Below are 17,072 nucleotides of genomic sequence, written 5' to 3'. Positions count from 1 at the left end.
AGCACAGAGCTGATTTTTTATCCTTTGATAGACACATAGATGCTATGTTACTGTGAAGTGGCTAATTACCATTTTCTGATGCTGGTAGGGGAGTAGTTTCACAGGGTGAATCAATAGGAAAAGAATTCCAGAGTCCTGCTGCTGTTTCCACATCCTCAGTACTTTAAGACATGGTCCTCTCAGCCGACCTGATTACTTTATATTTGTGATTAATGTTTGTTTGTTTTCCTGATTTGGCCTAAATTAAGTCCACAACATCTTCATGTCATTCTGCTTTTTTCACATCACCACAGACAGCAGCACAGTATCTGTTTAACTACCTTAGACATATACAGGAAAGCCTTTTATATTTAAATATGTAGAATTTGAGCAGAGATCCAGATGCAGCCCTCATGTACTAGTAAGAATATTAGCTGACTGAGTTGTTGGGATGTACGTGTATCCTGAGCTAAGGAATGGTGGGCTTGGCAGGAAGTCAAACCTCAAAGGAGGTGGGTTTGATCCTGTTGGGTGCTTTGCTACAGGCATTGCAGAGCCATTAGCTTTGATCCCAATCTGCGCCCTGGCAGACAAGTTTCCTCAGGAGTGATTCAGGGATGATTCAGATGTTCAGGTGTAATTAAATGAAACACACTTGTTTATAGTGTATATTAACTGACACTGACTGAACTGGTTAATGATCCGTCCTGATCTAATCTTTCTCCTTGGAATTAAAAGTGAATATGTGGACCTTTATCTATTTTAAAGTTACTTTTATCATGTGTTTTGTTCTTACATTCGTTTTTTTAAAACATCTGTTAATTTGTTGTATTAAAAGATTATATAAACTGCACTCGCTGAGGTATAAAGCAAACTTCCCAACGGGTCCTGAGCTGTGCTAGGCCTGTGCAGGTGAGCTGAACCAAAGGGTGGGTAACACCACCATCGTTCTCTTAGCAAATGGGAAACTGGAGATCTTAGGGCTTGAGAACATTTGTTTGGGGAGTGCAGGAAGTAGTGAGAAATGTGACTCCTGTGATTAGTGGGAAACACAACACTGCAACAAATGTTGCAGATCTAGTGAGGGGACTTGTGAAACACAGAGACAAGCAGTGGAATCCATGTACATGGATGCAAAAGAAGTAAGTGAGTAATAAGAACTGAATCACTAGGGAGAAGTACATAAGGCAACAAAAAAATCTGGGAAAAGTATTGGCAAAAATACACGAAGCAGAGAAAGTACTAAGAAAATTCATAAGATGAAGAAGGAAAATTAAACTAGGAAAAATAATTTATTTCTCCAGGACCCTAGGAATAGTCAATTCTCTCCTGAACGGGAAAGATGAAACTATATTAGCAATATTCTAATCATCATCAGATGAGTTCAGTATGCACACTTCTGCTTTTATATATATATGTGGAGGTTTTTTCCCTGCTGTAGAAATAATGGTGCTAATCATGGCTGCTGTAGAGTAATTAAGTGGTAATACTCAGGCTAAGTGTTAGAAAACAGGGAGATAAGCCAAGTTGGCTGAGATTGCTGTGCTAGAATGGAATGAAGAATGTCAAGAAAAGTCAACAGTGTCACAGTTCTCTTCTGAATTTTCAGGGAGGCATACCATTACTTCTTGTTTAAAGTTACTCAGCATTATCAGGTGAAAAAATAAGGTAAGAAGGACCCTTCAATATTCAATAGAGAGATATAATCAGTAGCTTGGACAATTCACTTAGCTTTAGTTATCTTTTTTGTACGATAGATGGAAGTCTTACTTATCTCCAAAAGGCATTTTGAAACAGTAGAAGCACAATTTATTTCAAAAGCAGAGGCTTACCTTTCTTCCTATGTCTGTAACAAAGCAGAAAATGCATGGATATTTTCTGTCCTTTTCTCCTTCAAATACAAGGATATACCATCCTCTGACAGTTTGTTTTTTTCTTAAATCTGGGTTTATCCTTGTTGATGCCTAAAACCATTTGTTATCTTCCAGAAGCTCTGGTCATCACTGTGGAATTCCTGGTATGAGACAGCAGATCGTCAGGGTAGAGAGAGGATCCTTGCGGAACTGCTGTGATCATGAAGACAGTGCTTTTAATTGTCCTAATCATCTTCACTTTGTTGTCTTCAGGTAAGGCTGATGCCAAGAGGGAAAGAGGAAGGTGATCTCTGGATGGGTTACCAGGTTACAAACGCTAATACGTGCTTTGGTTTTGTTTTCTTCTGTGCAAAGAAGTTGCAGCCAGAACCGTGCCTGTGATTTTCTTTTGCTGTTTGATCATTGGCAGATGGGGACCCTGTTAGTTTTGAAGCAGTAATCCAGTAGAAGTTTGTTTCCTTTGGACAGCATACTCATTAACACTGTCAGGATGAATCGGTGTATTGCAGTCTGCTCCCCTCTAAAACAACAATTTCTTTTTGGAATCGTGCTGAATTAATGTCAAAACAAGTAGAGTACTGATGTCTGATGCTATGCTTGAAGAAATAAAAACTTCAGTGTTTCATTGTAACCATTATTTATTCCAGGCAATATTTATGTTTAATATTATTAGATGGCCAGAGAGCCAAATGCTTAAACATCTGGAAATGTCGATGTTAGAGATGTTGTAGTGTTTTCTATGCAGTCAGTCCTGGGTTTTGTTACATGGTATAAGATTCTTTCAAGTTACATAACTGCATACTATTTTTATATATAATCATCCTTTTTTTTAATCCTTAAATGTGTAGTATCTTCTTGAGATGTATATGATGATGTATTTCAGAGCAGAAGGCATTTAATAGGAAGAATACAAAATAAGTCACAGTACATCCAAGATGGAATCATTGGAGTCTTAAGGAAAAGACGAAGTGTTGTTGACATGTCTGGACTCCTTTAAGGTGTAGCTTTGTAGTCAGTTTAAACCAACCAAACCCTCCTCTCCTGCTGGAAAAGGAGATTTCACCTTCTCCGCTTCTAATTGCATCTTCCTAACCCATTGTTTCTGCTGGCGTGCTGGCGTTGGTTTTGTTGTTGTTCACTTGTTTTTTTTAATTGGTTACTTAGTTTTCATCTGGAAAAAGATCTGGCGACTGAATAGTTCAGTTCTGCTACAGTTCTGCACAGTGTTCCTGTGCAGGCTATTTAATCTATTTGTTTGACATCCAAAAATGAAGATAATTCTTACTAACTTCCTGCTTGGAAGAGGTGAGGTTTTGAGGATTTTGTTGTTAATGTTTATTCAATACTCTATTCAATATAGTGCATGATCCTTCGTTGTCAATAAACAAATTGTCCCTAGTTCCTATCTTTCATAGTGGGTGTTGTCATGGAAGGTAAACCTCTCTATCTTGAGGGAAATCCAGCAAGTTACTTGTCATAACTGAAGAAACACTTTAGATAATACATTGTTCAAAACAAGGAAAGATCCAAGTCACAGAATTGCCATCATAATTTCAAATAGCCCCAGATCCTCACCTGCTAGATTGAGGGGTTTGGTTTCCTCTATTAAAAAGTAGCACTTAATTGTGAATTTATTTCAACTTAAAATTTTCATACTTCTCCTCTGTCCTAAGTTTTCTGACCCTGGAGTTCTGATGTGGGTCTTAATATTTAAAATCAAGTAATCTTTGTCTGGAAATAAAATGGGAAGTAACTACTTCTCTAACAAAGCATGGCACTCAGTGGGAAATGCTGTTCTAACAAAGTGTGTATTAATAGCTCAGTGCTGTGAGACACCTGAGACTTGGAATACCAGTTACTGTCTGTTTAAAAAGTAACAGTCTCCTCTCTAAAGACTAAATTCAACAAAGCTAAAGCAACGTGATCCCCTGTCAGCATCCTCCCTCCACATTTCTTATTCTTTTGCAGGCTTAGTTCTGAATCTTTAGAACTTTGTAACAGAAGCAATAAGATTGGTATGGCTAAATTGTGCATGGGAATACCTGTGTGTGAAAGCACCAGAGGAAACAGCAGAGCAAAGGTTAAAAGAATGGCCTGTATTGATAACCAAGGACATATTGACAGCAATAAAACTGATAAAGCCTGGGGAATGCATTGTTTACATCAAGATCAGAAGGTCTGTGCTCTGATAAGGTCACATCGCCCTTGACTTGCTGGGAGAAAAACTGCAGGCTGATAACAGGGAGATGGTAACAAGGTTACCCTACATTGTATGTGCCATTCCTCCTCCTGCTGTCCCAACAGGAAAACAGACCACAGCCATAAAGATGTCTTTGCCTTTGTTTCCTCCTTCTGGATGGCAACCTTGCCTAAGATTTGTGGAGGGTGAAGCAAGAAAGATTCTGAGTCAAAAGATCATGCTGTTGTTGATTCCTGAAAAATCTACCTAAAAAGTAGTTTGTCGCTGACAGTCAAGAGGAAGCAAAGAAGCATAGTAAAGATTGACTAGCAAACATTCCTTGTCCTCCGTGTTGGGCAAAAGAGATCGTGGTCGGACTGCTTGGGCATATCTCTCGAGTGCCTCTAAATATGAGGGTATGTGAGTGTGCAGAATCAACATACTTGTGAAGTTAAATAAACTAAAAAACCTCCCTCTTCCATGAGGTCTTAAACTGAGGATTTTTTCAATAAATCCTAGAAATCTTAACTTCTTTTTTTTGATCCTACAGGGAAGAAATTCCGATGGTGCACCCTTTCTGACCTGGAGCAGAGAAAGTGTGCTGAACTGTCCAAAGCACTTACGGCTGTGCTGCCCCTTACTACTGCCAGTTCGTTTGCTAGGATTTCTTGCATCAGAGCCCACAATACGTATGACTGCATTGATAAAATCAGGGTGAGTTCACAGAGATTTTAAAAACTAATTTTGAGTCCAAGTCCTCTTTTGAAGAAGTAACTGGTAAACCGAATCCATGGGAGAATAAAATGATACTGAAATGATGCTATTGCTTATATGACAAAGTACATGGTAGCTTGAGAGGCAAGAATTAAAACCCAGAAGCATTCTACTAGATGTACTATTTTACCCTGCTGATGTCCTTGCAATCTCCAGGAAATAAGTAAAAAGCTGCTTGGAAATAAATGGACAAAACCAAACTATCCAGTTTCCATTTCCCTTCAGTTGCCTTCAATGGCAAATCTGACCTGGAAAACAAAACAAACATTTCTCGTTGGTTCAGGGAATAATTTATTTCTTGTTTTCATTCAGTCCTGCAACCCTTGTTAATAGACTTCAGTTCCACTTTCCAGGTCATGGAGATATTATAGTCAGCAGAACACAGAGAGATTTGGGGTCTTGGGGGAGCAGTGGGAGGAAACAGAGGTTGCCTTTTTCTTCAGTTGGCAGCAGAATTGTGTTTTCGGAGTGGAAGGCATGAAGAAAGGGCAAGAAAGGACGTTACAGGAAAATAATAGGTATTTTTTGAAGGTAACTCAGCCTTCATTGCTAACATATTACCATGGTTAGTAGCAGGGATTAAATTAAAACCAAAGCAAATGCTTGTAGAAAGCACTGGTTACTACTTCTCAGGCAGAAACTGTACTCTTGAAGCTGTGGGGTTTTTTTGTTTCCCTGTGAAGACACTTGTTTTGAGGGTTTTGCTGTTGTTTTCAAGGCGAACAAAGCAGATGCTGCCTCCTTGGATGCCGGAGATGTTTACTCTGCTGTAAAGCTGTATGGTTTGACGGTGGTGGCAAAGGAGATCTATGACCAAGGTGGGTACATAAAGCAAAAGAATAAGGTGTACTTCTGATTTGGCTGATAAATTGCTAAGCAGTGAAAGGCAAAGCTCAAGAAGTCTTGAAAATAAAGTCTGTATGTTTTCAATACAGGAGTATGGAGGTGACTAACAATTGTTTCTAAAATACTTACTGATGATGAATAAAATACCAGTGGTGCTTTGTATCTAGTAGACTTTCTGCCTGTGGCACCGTCACTATGAGAAATTGTAGGTATCTACCTCTGCCTGCAGCATTGATCTACTGGAGTTCTACATCTTGGAGGGAATACGAAGGGTTTTACTCCGTCTGTGTTAATTCTTATATCATGCTCTTTACTAATGTAACTAAACATTTACTGGTGATTCTTTAAGATTGTAGCTTCTCTCATGAATTAGTTTTCTCCTTCTCACCCTAAAGAGACAAGAATATAAGGTGAGAAATCTCGTTATGGTAAGATTACTCTTCATTCCTGGCAGACCTGAACAGCCTTTGCAGTGAATGATTTATAGACCAAGAATAAATAAATCTGAGCCAAAATCAAACATTCAATAGTAATGTTTGATACTTGTGGGACATGAATCTGAGAAGGTGGCCAAGTTAGCAGATGGAGGTAGGAAGAGACTAATAAGGGGATGGTATGAGAACAGAAGTGAATTTTCTTTTGGCTGAAGAACCATGAAATCATAGTGGAATTGATGTTTCTGGTGGTGGTAAGTACAATATGTTCTGAGGATAACACATAGCAGTTCTTTCCGTTACGATACCTAAACAGTGTGATGCAAATGTTGAAAATTCCTGAGAAGCAATTGCATTGGGTGATGGAGCTGGATGATCTTGTAAGCCTTTTCCACCAGATTTTTACGTTCTTGCTCTGCATGTCTCTTGCATTGCTTAGTTTGACAAGGTGCAGGTGGCCAGTATTTGGTAAAGTTCCTGGCATGAATACTTACGTTTTATATCCCTAAGATTTTTTTTTTTCTTTAGCCATGTTCACAGAAGTAGTTTAACTCCTGTACACAGATGGAAGCTGCAGAATTGGGATTTAGTTATTTCTGTTACATATTTTGTCCTGTCACAGGAAATTGTGTATTTGCTGTGGCCATTGCCAAACGAGGAACTCTGGATATCCGGAGGCTACGAGGTGTGCGCAGCTGCCACAATGGAGCCAGATGGACATCAGGCTGGAACATTCCACTTGGCTTTCTCCTTGCAAGGAATGACCTTTCCTGGGACGAGGCACAGCCTCTGAGCCAAGGTGGGTGATAGGAGCCATGTCTGCCCTCAGCAAAAGTGGGTGAAATGCAAGCAGATGCAGAATGAACTGAGCTATGTGGAAACAGAAGGACTTTGTGGATGAGATATCCCCTTGGGTTGTCTTTGATTCTGGCTTTTAGCTCTCTTCAGTTCTTTTCTAGTGATCTCAAAGCAGTAGAATTTTTAGCAAAATGGGAAATCTTTGTGTTCTGTATGCATCAGGGAACAAATCTTTGCAATATTTAGCCAGCACAAAGCTGGTTTGAAACAAGCAAAATTTGATGCTTCCAGCAAATGTTTCAAATTTGAAGTTCAGACAATGAAGCTGCATTTGCTGATATATATATTTTTTTTAGCACCATAGTCCTAGTTATGTCCATTATAGGCTTGTCTCCTTTTCTTTCTTCTGCTTTTTCCCATTTGATTTCTTTTATTTATTTTTGGTTTTCTTCCCCCTACATCCACAGTAATCAGTGAGTATTTCAATGCAAGTTGCATCCCTGGGGCTGGTGTTGCTGCTCCTCGACTGTGTACTCTGTGCCAAGGACAAAAATCCTATGTCAGAGACAAGAACCATTTCTGTGAGACAAGCAGTAACGAACCCTTCTATGACTCTGAGGGAGCCTTCAGGTGAGCTCTGTGACACTGGTACTGAATTTACCTTTGGGGAGAAAGAACTTGTGAGGGGAAAAAAAGCCAGGTGACCTGTTAATGGGATGGCATTTGTCTTCCTGCAGGTGCTTGAAAAGTGGAGTTGCAGATGTGGCCTTTTTAGATCATCTAACAATTATGAGTGCCACAGGTAATCAAAAAACTCAGATTCTTTTTAACCTCTGGCTGTGCTCTTTCCTGCATGGGAGGTTGGGGGATATGCCTACATTTTTGTTGTTTTCAGGGAAAATTCAATCCCTGCTAGGAGTTCAGTTGTATTTTTTTTTGGCTCTCCACACAAGTTAGAAGGAAATAGAAAAGGAAAGACTAAGTGAGCAATAATTGCTCACAGGAGATTCTTAGAATGGGAGCAGAGAGATGTTTTTATACAGGTGATTTCTTTACCCTAAAGTCTCTGATGCATCTGTCAGCATTTGCATTGCCTGAGTTACAAGATTCATTGGAAAATTCAGAGTATTGAGCTTCTAGAATGTGTAGTTCCTGTATGTCTGTTTTGTGTTTTTAAACTCAGTTGAGCTCTATATTGACATTTTTGGTGGTTATCAGTAGTATTTGCAGGTAAGTATTTTTAAACAAATGTATTTACAGTGTTAGAGCTTGAAGAGTATTTTAAGTGCCGCTGGCTGAGGTCCCTATCTTTTTAAGAGAAGATCATACCAAAGACAACTTTCCCAAGTGTGCTTGGTGCACTGTCCTGCTTGCTTGATCTTTGAGCAACCTCCTCTGAAAAATGTTTTACCTTCCATCTCTGTGCCAAGGCAGGTCTCACTTCATAGATTTACGAGTGTCCTGTTGTTTTAGAGTCAGAACAACAGGAATATGAACTCTTATGCCCTGGTGGGACTACAGCCGAGCTGACCGAATACAGCACCTGTAACTTGGGCAAGGGGCCAGGCCGGGGCATCGTCACCCGCCACAACTTCCAGAAGATCACCAACAAATTTCTTACTATGATCCAAGTGAGTGAATATTATAAACTGTGTATCTCCAGACACGGGCTTTTCATGCATCTCTGTGTGGGCATTACCACACAGTTTGCCTTCCTTCTTGAGAAATTTAGAGTTAGTGTGAGAAAGGACTAAAAATCTTTTGTTCTGGGGAAGGATCCTGCATTGGCTTCTGGAAGAAGGTTTTACTTCCATCTAAATAGTTCTGCTGTAGAAGGCTGGGAATAAATAAAGAAGGTAAAGATGCCATAACACCCAAACTGGAAACTGGCTGATGGTGCTCACCCTGCCCTGGAACTTGTGTGAATTCTTATGTAGCTGACAGAGATGCATAGGTTCAGGCAGGGTTCACCTTTATTCTTTTCCTTTTCTCAACATATATACAGCATTTGTTACCTTGACATCCAGGAGTCTATTTGAAGCTGAACCTGAAATGCATATTTAAATGCAAATTCGAAGAATTTATGAAGGCATCTGGGCCTTAAAATAGTCTATCAGACAGTGAATAATTCAGCCAGTGAGCTGGGTTGTCCTGTCATGCAGAGTCTGCCAGACAGCAGTAGTACAAAGTCTCTCCTTTATTGAGAGATCTTCACAAGTCTTTGTCAGCACATTTATTAACACTTATCTTAATTTTGTTCCCCACTTATAGCAATGGCACTGCAGCGCTGTTCCTAGGACACTTCTCAGTGGTTTCTTCTCTTCCAGTGCCATCAGGCTGCACAGAGCCACTTCACCCATGGTACTTCCCCAGCATAAAGCCCAAGATATTTTGAACTGCTTTACTGTGCTGATCTTTATCACACATGTTTCTCACTCAGCTATACTCAGTTGCCTTTCCAGGGTAGGACACATTGAGCACAGCCCAATATATTGGAATAACAAAGATGGAAAAAAGTTCTCAAAAAACTGAATCACATGATGCTTTTAGCACTGGAACCATCCACTCACTGCAGTACCTGATGGAACCCTGAGTGCAATGTCACAAACCATTGATATGGAGGGAGGGAAGGGTGAGGCTGCCTGTTGCTGGAAGAATTATCAGATTTTCTGCAATTAAAGGTGTTGTTCTTGTTCTAGCGCCTCTTTGGGCGAAAAGGAAAGGAAAGAGCCAGGTTTGAACTCTTTACTTCAGCACCCTTTGGGGGAAAGAACCTGTTGTTCCGGGATGCCACTCAGCACTTACAGCTTCTTGAGGAGCAGCTAGAGATTGCCTATGTCCTTGGTCTGGATTATGTAGCTCTCCTTAAGGGACTTGGTCATGAAGGTAAGAAGCCTTCCAGAAGACTGTAGCTAAGGAAAGCGTAGAAACATTTATCTTTCTGTGTTATTGCTCCCTATCAGACACATCTGCATAGACCTAAACATCCCCTTAGCAAAGAACAGATTGGTGCACAGGTGACATGATCTCACTGTGCTCCTTCCTTCTGATGCAGGGAGCTCTTTGGACAACAGCATTGTGCGCTGGTGCTGCATCAGTGATGCTGAGCTGCGCAAATGTGAGGAGTGGGCACTGAGCATCAAATCCGACCCATTAGTCTGTGTCCAAGCAACTTCCATGACCAAATGCATTGAAATGATCAAGGTAGGAGACCCCCTCTGGTCAGAAGGTATGATAAGACCACACAGGGTGTGTATGTCCTTGTCTGAGCTGAACAAGAGGAAAAACAGCTTGTACACCAGAAGGACCATAAGGAATGAGAGGGAATTTATGCAGGGGAATTTGCAGCCTGTGGGGAAGTACAGCTGCTTGGTTACACACTTCATCCAAATCCTGGTTTTGTTCTTTTCTCTAACGCTGTTGGCAGAGTAGTGAGGCCGATGCAGTCACCTTGGACGCAACACATGTCTACATTGCAGGGAGGTGTGGATTGGTGCCTGTAGCTGCAGAATGCTATGGTAAGTTCTCATGTGACCTTAGCATATGGGAGGGAATCAAAAAAGTGCCATTAAAAATATAGTTAAGTTTCCACAGTCTGTGATCTTTTGTGACGGGAGCAGGAATCAATATATATGTCCAAATACTCTTCTCAGCTCTTCCACTAACTGGCTGTAGCATTTTTTCTGGCTACTTATTTTATGTCTTCTGTAAAAGGGACGGAGATGCTGACATGGCTCAAGAGGACTGCAAGGTTTTTGGTGGGGTGCTGCCATGTGACAGGCATGACAGCGGTCACAAGATCCTTAATGGTTGTCTCTCCTCTCCAGGAGGAGATTGTGCCCAGGCTGCTAAGAGCATGGAGGAAACAGGAAAGCTCATTCACCTTCAGCACAAAGGTAACAGGACAAACTTGAGAAGGCAAAAGATTTTCCCGAGGCTGCCTCTAGGATTTGTGTAGGAATGTATTTGCATGTTGGTTTGGGAAAGAAATTGCTGTGCATGTTCAGTAGGAGCTTTACAGTTAACGCCAGGCAGCTAGGACAAGAGCTCTGTGGCTAAGTTAAGAATGCAGATCCTCTGCTGTAGCTGAAGATCTCGTGACAGGATGAGGGAGGGAAGAGAGGGGCTGTGCCTGTCTGGAATACTTAGTTGCCTTGGTATAACTGGTTGTTGTCATTGTTTCACAGCACTACCACCAGTTTATGCTGTTGCCCTGGCTAAGAAAAATGCCAAACAGATTAACATCCATAACCTTAGGGGAAGGCGATCCTGCCACAGTCACCTGTATAGTCCCGGAGGATGGTTACTTCCTTCCAGATACGCAGTGGGAGCTCTGGAGAATGCTACTGGGAACTGTGACATTGACTCTGGTAAGGGATGCTCTGGGTTACCTGGTGACTAGACTGTGGAAATCTGAAGCCCCAAATCTGGGAGTAAAGTGGAGATGAGCCCATGAGGATCTGACTAGCGAGTGATGACTGCGGTCTCAGAGGGTGTTGAAGCAGCTCTTCCTCCTGTCTGACTGGTTGTGATTCTTCACACTATTTAGCCCTCTTCTTCCTAGCTAACAGGATGGAATTCCATTCCTGTCTTTTCACATGTGTGAAGAGGCTTTGGAATACCTTGCCCTAATCTCACCTCACTTTTCTCTACTCAGTTTATCAGAACTACTTTTGGAAGGGTTGCATGCCAGGAGCAGATGGAAACCTGTGCAAAGTCTGTATTGGAGAGAGTGAGGTGGAAGGGGCTCGAGTATCCAGCAGATGTGTCGCAAGTCACAACGAACGTTACTATGGCAGTATGGGAGCACTCAGGTAAAGCCTTTTGTCAGAGTCAGGAGTGCAGAGCAATAGCCAGAACTGTTAAGCGACTTTTGCTAGCAAGTATTTTGTTTTGGTTGCAGTTGCCATGGGATATTCAGCTTACTGGTGATTTAAAACAGTCATGAAACCATTTCCAGAGCAAGACAATGCTTCCAAACGTGTCAGGCCTAGAGCATTGGTACTGGATCATTAAAGAGAAGGGGTGGAAGGAAGTTAGAAGGTCAGAGAGCAGAGGTGATGTGGTAAGAAGCAGTGTAGGGTATGGGAGGTAGTTAAGTAGACTGGAGATATTAAAAAAATAGAAGCAGAGGTAGAGTGTTAAAGGTGAAAGCACTCTTATAGGATATATATAATGCATTTAGTTGAATTACATTCTGTTTCCTGGCTAGGCCCAGGTGAGGCTGCACGGACATTGTGCCACAACTCTGGCTTGGGAGCTGCTTTAATGGATGAAGGGGTTGTCTTGTCAAATATGTGGACACTATCCACCAAGATCTATCCTGACATCACTAACTTGTTTGATATAATAACTAAGTAATTACAAACAAGGGGGATACGATACTTCCAGCTACTCCTGTTGTAGCTTCAAATGACTATCCAAACATCAGTCATCATGTAGTGGCTGTCTGACAATTTATTGGGTTTTGGGTTTTTTTGTTTTTACTTTTTCCTGCACTAGGTGCCTAGTTGGGAATCCCAGTGGAAGGAGCTTTGGAGATGTAGCTTTCCTGGAACACTCTAACCTACTCCAGAACATACAGAGTGAGATGCAGATATTCTCTTTTCCTTTGAGAATGTTCATTAGTGTCAGTTACTTCCCACACAGTGACCATCGCTCATGAGGATCAGCTTTTACAGGTTTAATTTTGGTCTATGAAATTGTCTTTGTGACTGGAAAATTGCAAGAACCTTCCTGCATGTGGGTGTTCCAGTAATGGTCAAAATTCAGATACTGTTCAGTTTAAGAGAGGAAAGAGGAAGAATCACTGAATGCAAAGATCAAGGTGTGTGTTGAGTGCTAATTATCCCTGAAGACTGCACTGTGTTTTTGAAAGCTCAAAGCTTGAAAAAGCAGGTGATTTTTCCCACCAAATCTTGTCCCAGCCATAGTGCATGTACCTGTTTTTTTTTTATCAGAGTTTCAAGAATTACAATGGCAGATAAGGGCGATGCTGTGGGCTGTTTGCGCTGGGAGATGTTCTGTGGCTTCATTGTAACGTGGCAACTTCCTTATGTTGTTTCACAGGCACTTACAGAATAAACAGTCCAAATAGCTTAATAGGTAAAAATACTGAAAATTATTTTGCCTTCACAGTTTCTAAACAAAATTATTGCTTCACTATGAAATGTTTAATTTCCTCTGGGAAATACTGACCTTTGCAACAATCTAGTAGTTGGATTTTGTCACTGAAAATGGTTTTGGTGACAGTAGCTTAAATCCCTCAAACTCTTAAATTTTGCCTACTGCTCTAACAGCCAAAATATGCTGCCTTTTCACAGAGTTGGAGAGAAAGTGAACCCTCATTTTGTTCAGCCTGATAAAGCACACTGAAATTCTATTTTAGGCAATTTCAGTAACAGAATAGGCTTTTCAAAGAGAGGAATTTCTCTAAAATCAAGTGGAGGTATAAGGGCCTGGAAACCCACAGGAATTCAAGCAGTGATGAGCAGTTTGGGGAAGCAAAGGACCTGCAGGCTGAATAGCTGGTTTTCAGAAAGTCATCCGATTACAGTTGAAGATGAGGCATGATGAGCTGTTCATATGCCTTGATATTACTCTAGTTTTTAGTTGATAGGAGCTGTTTAAGTTCACCGACCAGTTTCTTCAGTGAAAGCACTACCCTGCTCCTTATGCATTCCTAATAAATGACCACAGAATGTGCTGCATTTGTTTTGAACATATGAACTAAACACCTTCCTCTCGATTTTTAACATTTTGCATGAGATTTGCCCTGTCTTCTGCTTTCATTTTTTAAAAGGATTTGCTTTCACTTAATCTTCTTTTCAGATCTGGACAGCTCTGGTTGGGCAAAAGGCTACAGCGCTATTGACTTTGAACTCTTGTGTCCCGATGGAACACGTGCTGCAGTCACAGAGTGGGCAGGCTGCAACCTTGGCCCCATTCCCCCCAGCGCAGTCATGACTCGACCAGTCACTGTCACTAAAATCTATGACTTTCTGATGAAATCTCAGGTGAGAGAGATAATTGGGAAAAGGTTAGCATGTTATCACTTGTTTTGTGCAACTGCTGAAAACCCTTTCAAGGTCAAAAGCTTTATACGCTAAATACATAAAGTGCCTTCAGGTCCAGTATGATAGAGTTAAGAATGAGCATGGGAGACTGAGAAAATAATTATTTGGATTTGCTAAAGGGGCATTTTGATACCAGTTGCTATTCTGCAGTGGTCATACTTTTGCTGAGAAATAAGCCACTGCAAGACTGCATTGTTTTGTATGAGTAAGGACAGTACTAGGTGAATGTAAGTGGAACCTTTCTTATGCTAGATCTTGCTATAAAACTGAGGCTCACCAGCTTAACCTTGCTATTTATGATCCAAGCTGTGAAACTTATTTCTTTTCTGTTTAGGAATCTCTGGGAAGCAAACTGGATTCTGAATTCCATCTCTTTCAGTCGTGGAAGTACGGTGAAAGTGACCTGCTTTTCAAAGATACTACTCAGTACCTTGTTCATGCCAGTCACATGAGCTATCAGGAAATTCTTGGAGAGTCTTTCTTTCAGCTGGCAGAATCAGTGTTTAATTGCACACCTGCAGGTACAGTCAAGTGCTGAATGTTGAGTTAGAGAAAAATGCGAAGCAGGAAGCCTTCTGTGCATAGCTCTTGCCCTTTTGTCCTGTTAGCAACAGTTTTCCAAGGAGTACAGTGTTTGTAGCTCCTTTAGAGGCTTTTACAACTCTTATCCAACAGCACTGAAACTGAAGCTCTGCAGGAACAGAATAGCCAAGTCATTTTAGAGCAAATATGAGGTTATTGAAGTAGGACTGTTTTATTCCCACTCTGAATTTTGTCCCTTCAATTCCAAAAATCAGTTCTGGGAAAAAGGGAATATAATGTTAATTTGGATATGCCAAACTTGGGAAAAGATAAGAAATTGTATATTTAATGATTGAATTAACTTAGAAATAAGTTAAATAATTTCCTTTTCAAAAAGAGTGCACTAGAGAATTCAAGATCAAAACCTTTATAATCTAAAGTGATAGCCTTTTCATTATTTTCCACTGAAAGCTGTAAAGTATGCATTTAGCTGTCACAAAAAGTGAAAGCTGTCTAGGAGCCAGGGTAAAGCTGTTTTGGGATCTGAAAATTTATATTGAAGTAAATTAAGATTACACAGTAAATTAGACTTCTGTGAAAGAAGTGAAATTCAAAAGGGGAATTTTAGCTCTATTCTGCTGTTTTAGTGAATAGTATCTGAAGAATTAGCTATTTTTTAAGCTGATGGCATCTTTAAGTGTATACTTTCTTCTGGTTTGTAGGCATCTTAGACTTCTGCAAACAGGATATCTGTGCATCCTCAACAAACTGATGGCTAATACTGAGGCTTTGAAAGGCACATACACCTCCATCCACGTTGAAAACAAGGAAATATCCAAGTCCAAGTATCCAAAGCAATCAGCAAGGAAACAGTCATCTCTAGAAATGTATGCTGAATACTCACTTGTATTTTTTTAAGCAGATTTTATGTTTATGATAATGTCATAGCACTCATATGTCACTCCTTTCTTGTTTGGAGCGTGGCCTCATGTGGAACAGCACAGGCCAGTCTGCATAACCCACAGCACAGAACTAGGATCAGCAATTCTGTACAGCTGCTACAGAGAAATCAGCAGTTTTGTGGGAAGAGCAGGGCCGATACCATGGACTAAAATACACACTATCACGAGTGGCACAGGTTAGTCGGTAGCAGTTTGCCTTGCTTGTCTTTTAAAACTTTTTCCATGCAACACCAGTCAACTGATGATTTGGTAGTTGCAGCATTGTCCTCCTATATTTGTGATTTTGGTTGCAGCTAGATAGTCCTTGCTGAATACCCATACGTACTATAGCTGGTATATGTAATTGCTACCAGAATCGCTAATCTTTTCTGCTTTCAACTGGGAATAACGTATTTGCTTTTTTAACCAAGGATTTTATAGTAGTAAATCAAAACATTTTAATCTCAGAACTTAATGTATTAAAGAATCTAATAGCCAGCAGAACTGGATCCTTGCAGCCTTAAGGTGAAGGAAAGCAATATTCAGCCTTGGCAAAATCTCCATTACTTTATAGTACTTTGACACTTTGAATCTATGATTCTATGAGGTGTCAAAATACGATTTATCAATTATACAGCATTGGTTCTACAAGCAGAAGCTGTCTGAACACAATATGAAGTCTTTTAAACACAATGTATCATATATTTGTTTTGCCTGTTACTGGATAAAGATTTCGAATGGACGGCTCTTCATGGGCAGGGCTCATTTTGGTTTGCAGAAGTGCATCCCCTTCTGCTCCCATGCACCCTGAACCAGGCAAGGTTAAGATAGTTAATTAAAAAAAAATCCTTCACCCAAAATTTTCTGGTCCTTGCTACATATGTTGCAGTTGTATTAACCTCAGCTAGCAATAAATGAGATGCAAATAGTGAAAACAGGCCAGTTGCGATAGTTGATTTATCTGCCATATAAGGGAAACAAGCAAACAAACCAAAAAAACTAAAACCAAACCCCTTCACCAAAAACAACAAAGTGAAGCAGCAGTAAAGCACTCAGTTGTAAAACACTCTGCTCAGAATACCTGGTTGTAAACAGTTCGTTCCTGTCCAGCTTCTTTCCTGTTCCTTTCGAGCTGCCCCTCTCCTCCCCCTTTTCACTTCCTGAGAAAGAAAAAATTGGGACTCTGACCAGCAGCAAGGGGGCTCTGTGCAACTGAGCTGAGACTCTTTCTCATTTGTGCCACTGGTTGACATTGACTAATCAAACAAGAGACGGAAGATTCGAGTCCAAACCCATCCACTTTTCAGAGACAAAGGGGAGAGGTGAATTAAGCAAGTCCCAGGATGGTAACGAAGCAGCCAGCAGGCTGTGGCTCTGAAGTGGGGGAACAGCAGGGTGCTTGTTCACATCTCCCAGGTGCTCCCTTGCTTTCTTGCCTGGAGCTGAGGTGCCATCTGCGGGCCTCCCGGCACACTGCACTTAGTCAGAGGGCAGGGAGGAGGAGAGGGAAGAGGCGCAGCTGCCAGCTTACTTTTGCCAAAAGCAGCATGCAGCTGAATAGCAGCCAATTGAAAACCTGGGTTATATGCAAGATTTTATGGGGTTAGAGGGAAGTTGTTTTCTGACATAGACATTACAGATGCTTAATA

General features: G+C 40.9%; 1 protein-coding gene across 1 annotated transcript; it reads left to right on the top strand.

Annotated features, from left to right (window-relative positions):
• Nucleotides 1–2,053: 2,053 nt before the first annotated feature.
• Nucleotides 2,054–15,579, top strand: LOC309446531 (serotransferrin-2-like; the record flags this gene model as incomplete). The annotated part of the gene is made up of 18 exons (XM_082066351.1): nt 2,054–2,105; nt 3,120–3,158; nt 4,583–4,746; nt 5,525–5,624; nt 6,709–6,885; nt 7,352–7,514; nt 7,622–7,686; nt 8,358–8,515; nt 9,584–9,770; nt 9,940–10,088; nt 10,312–10,402; nt 10,712–10,780; nt 11,072–11,254; nt 11,542–11,698; nt 12,387–12,469; nt 13,716–13,900; nt 14,295–14,481; nt 15,205–15,579. The coding sequence occupies 18 exons, from the start codon at nt 2,054–2,056 to the stop codon at nt 15,252–15,254; spliced, it is 2,259 nt and encodes a 752-aa protein (XP_081922477.1). The 3' UTR covers nt 15,255–15,579.
• Nucleotides 15,580–17,072: the final 1,493 nt, after the last annotated feature.

Source organism: Streptopelia decaocto (assembly GCF_964273445.1).
Source record: "Streptopelia decaocto genome assembly, chromosome: 15".
NCBI lineage: Eukaryota > Metazoa > Chordata > Aves > Columbiformes > Columbidae > Streptopelia > Streptopelia decaocto.
This window is presented reverse-complemented; position numbering and strand designations above follow the sequence as displayed.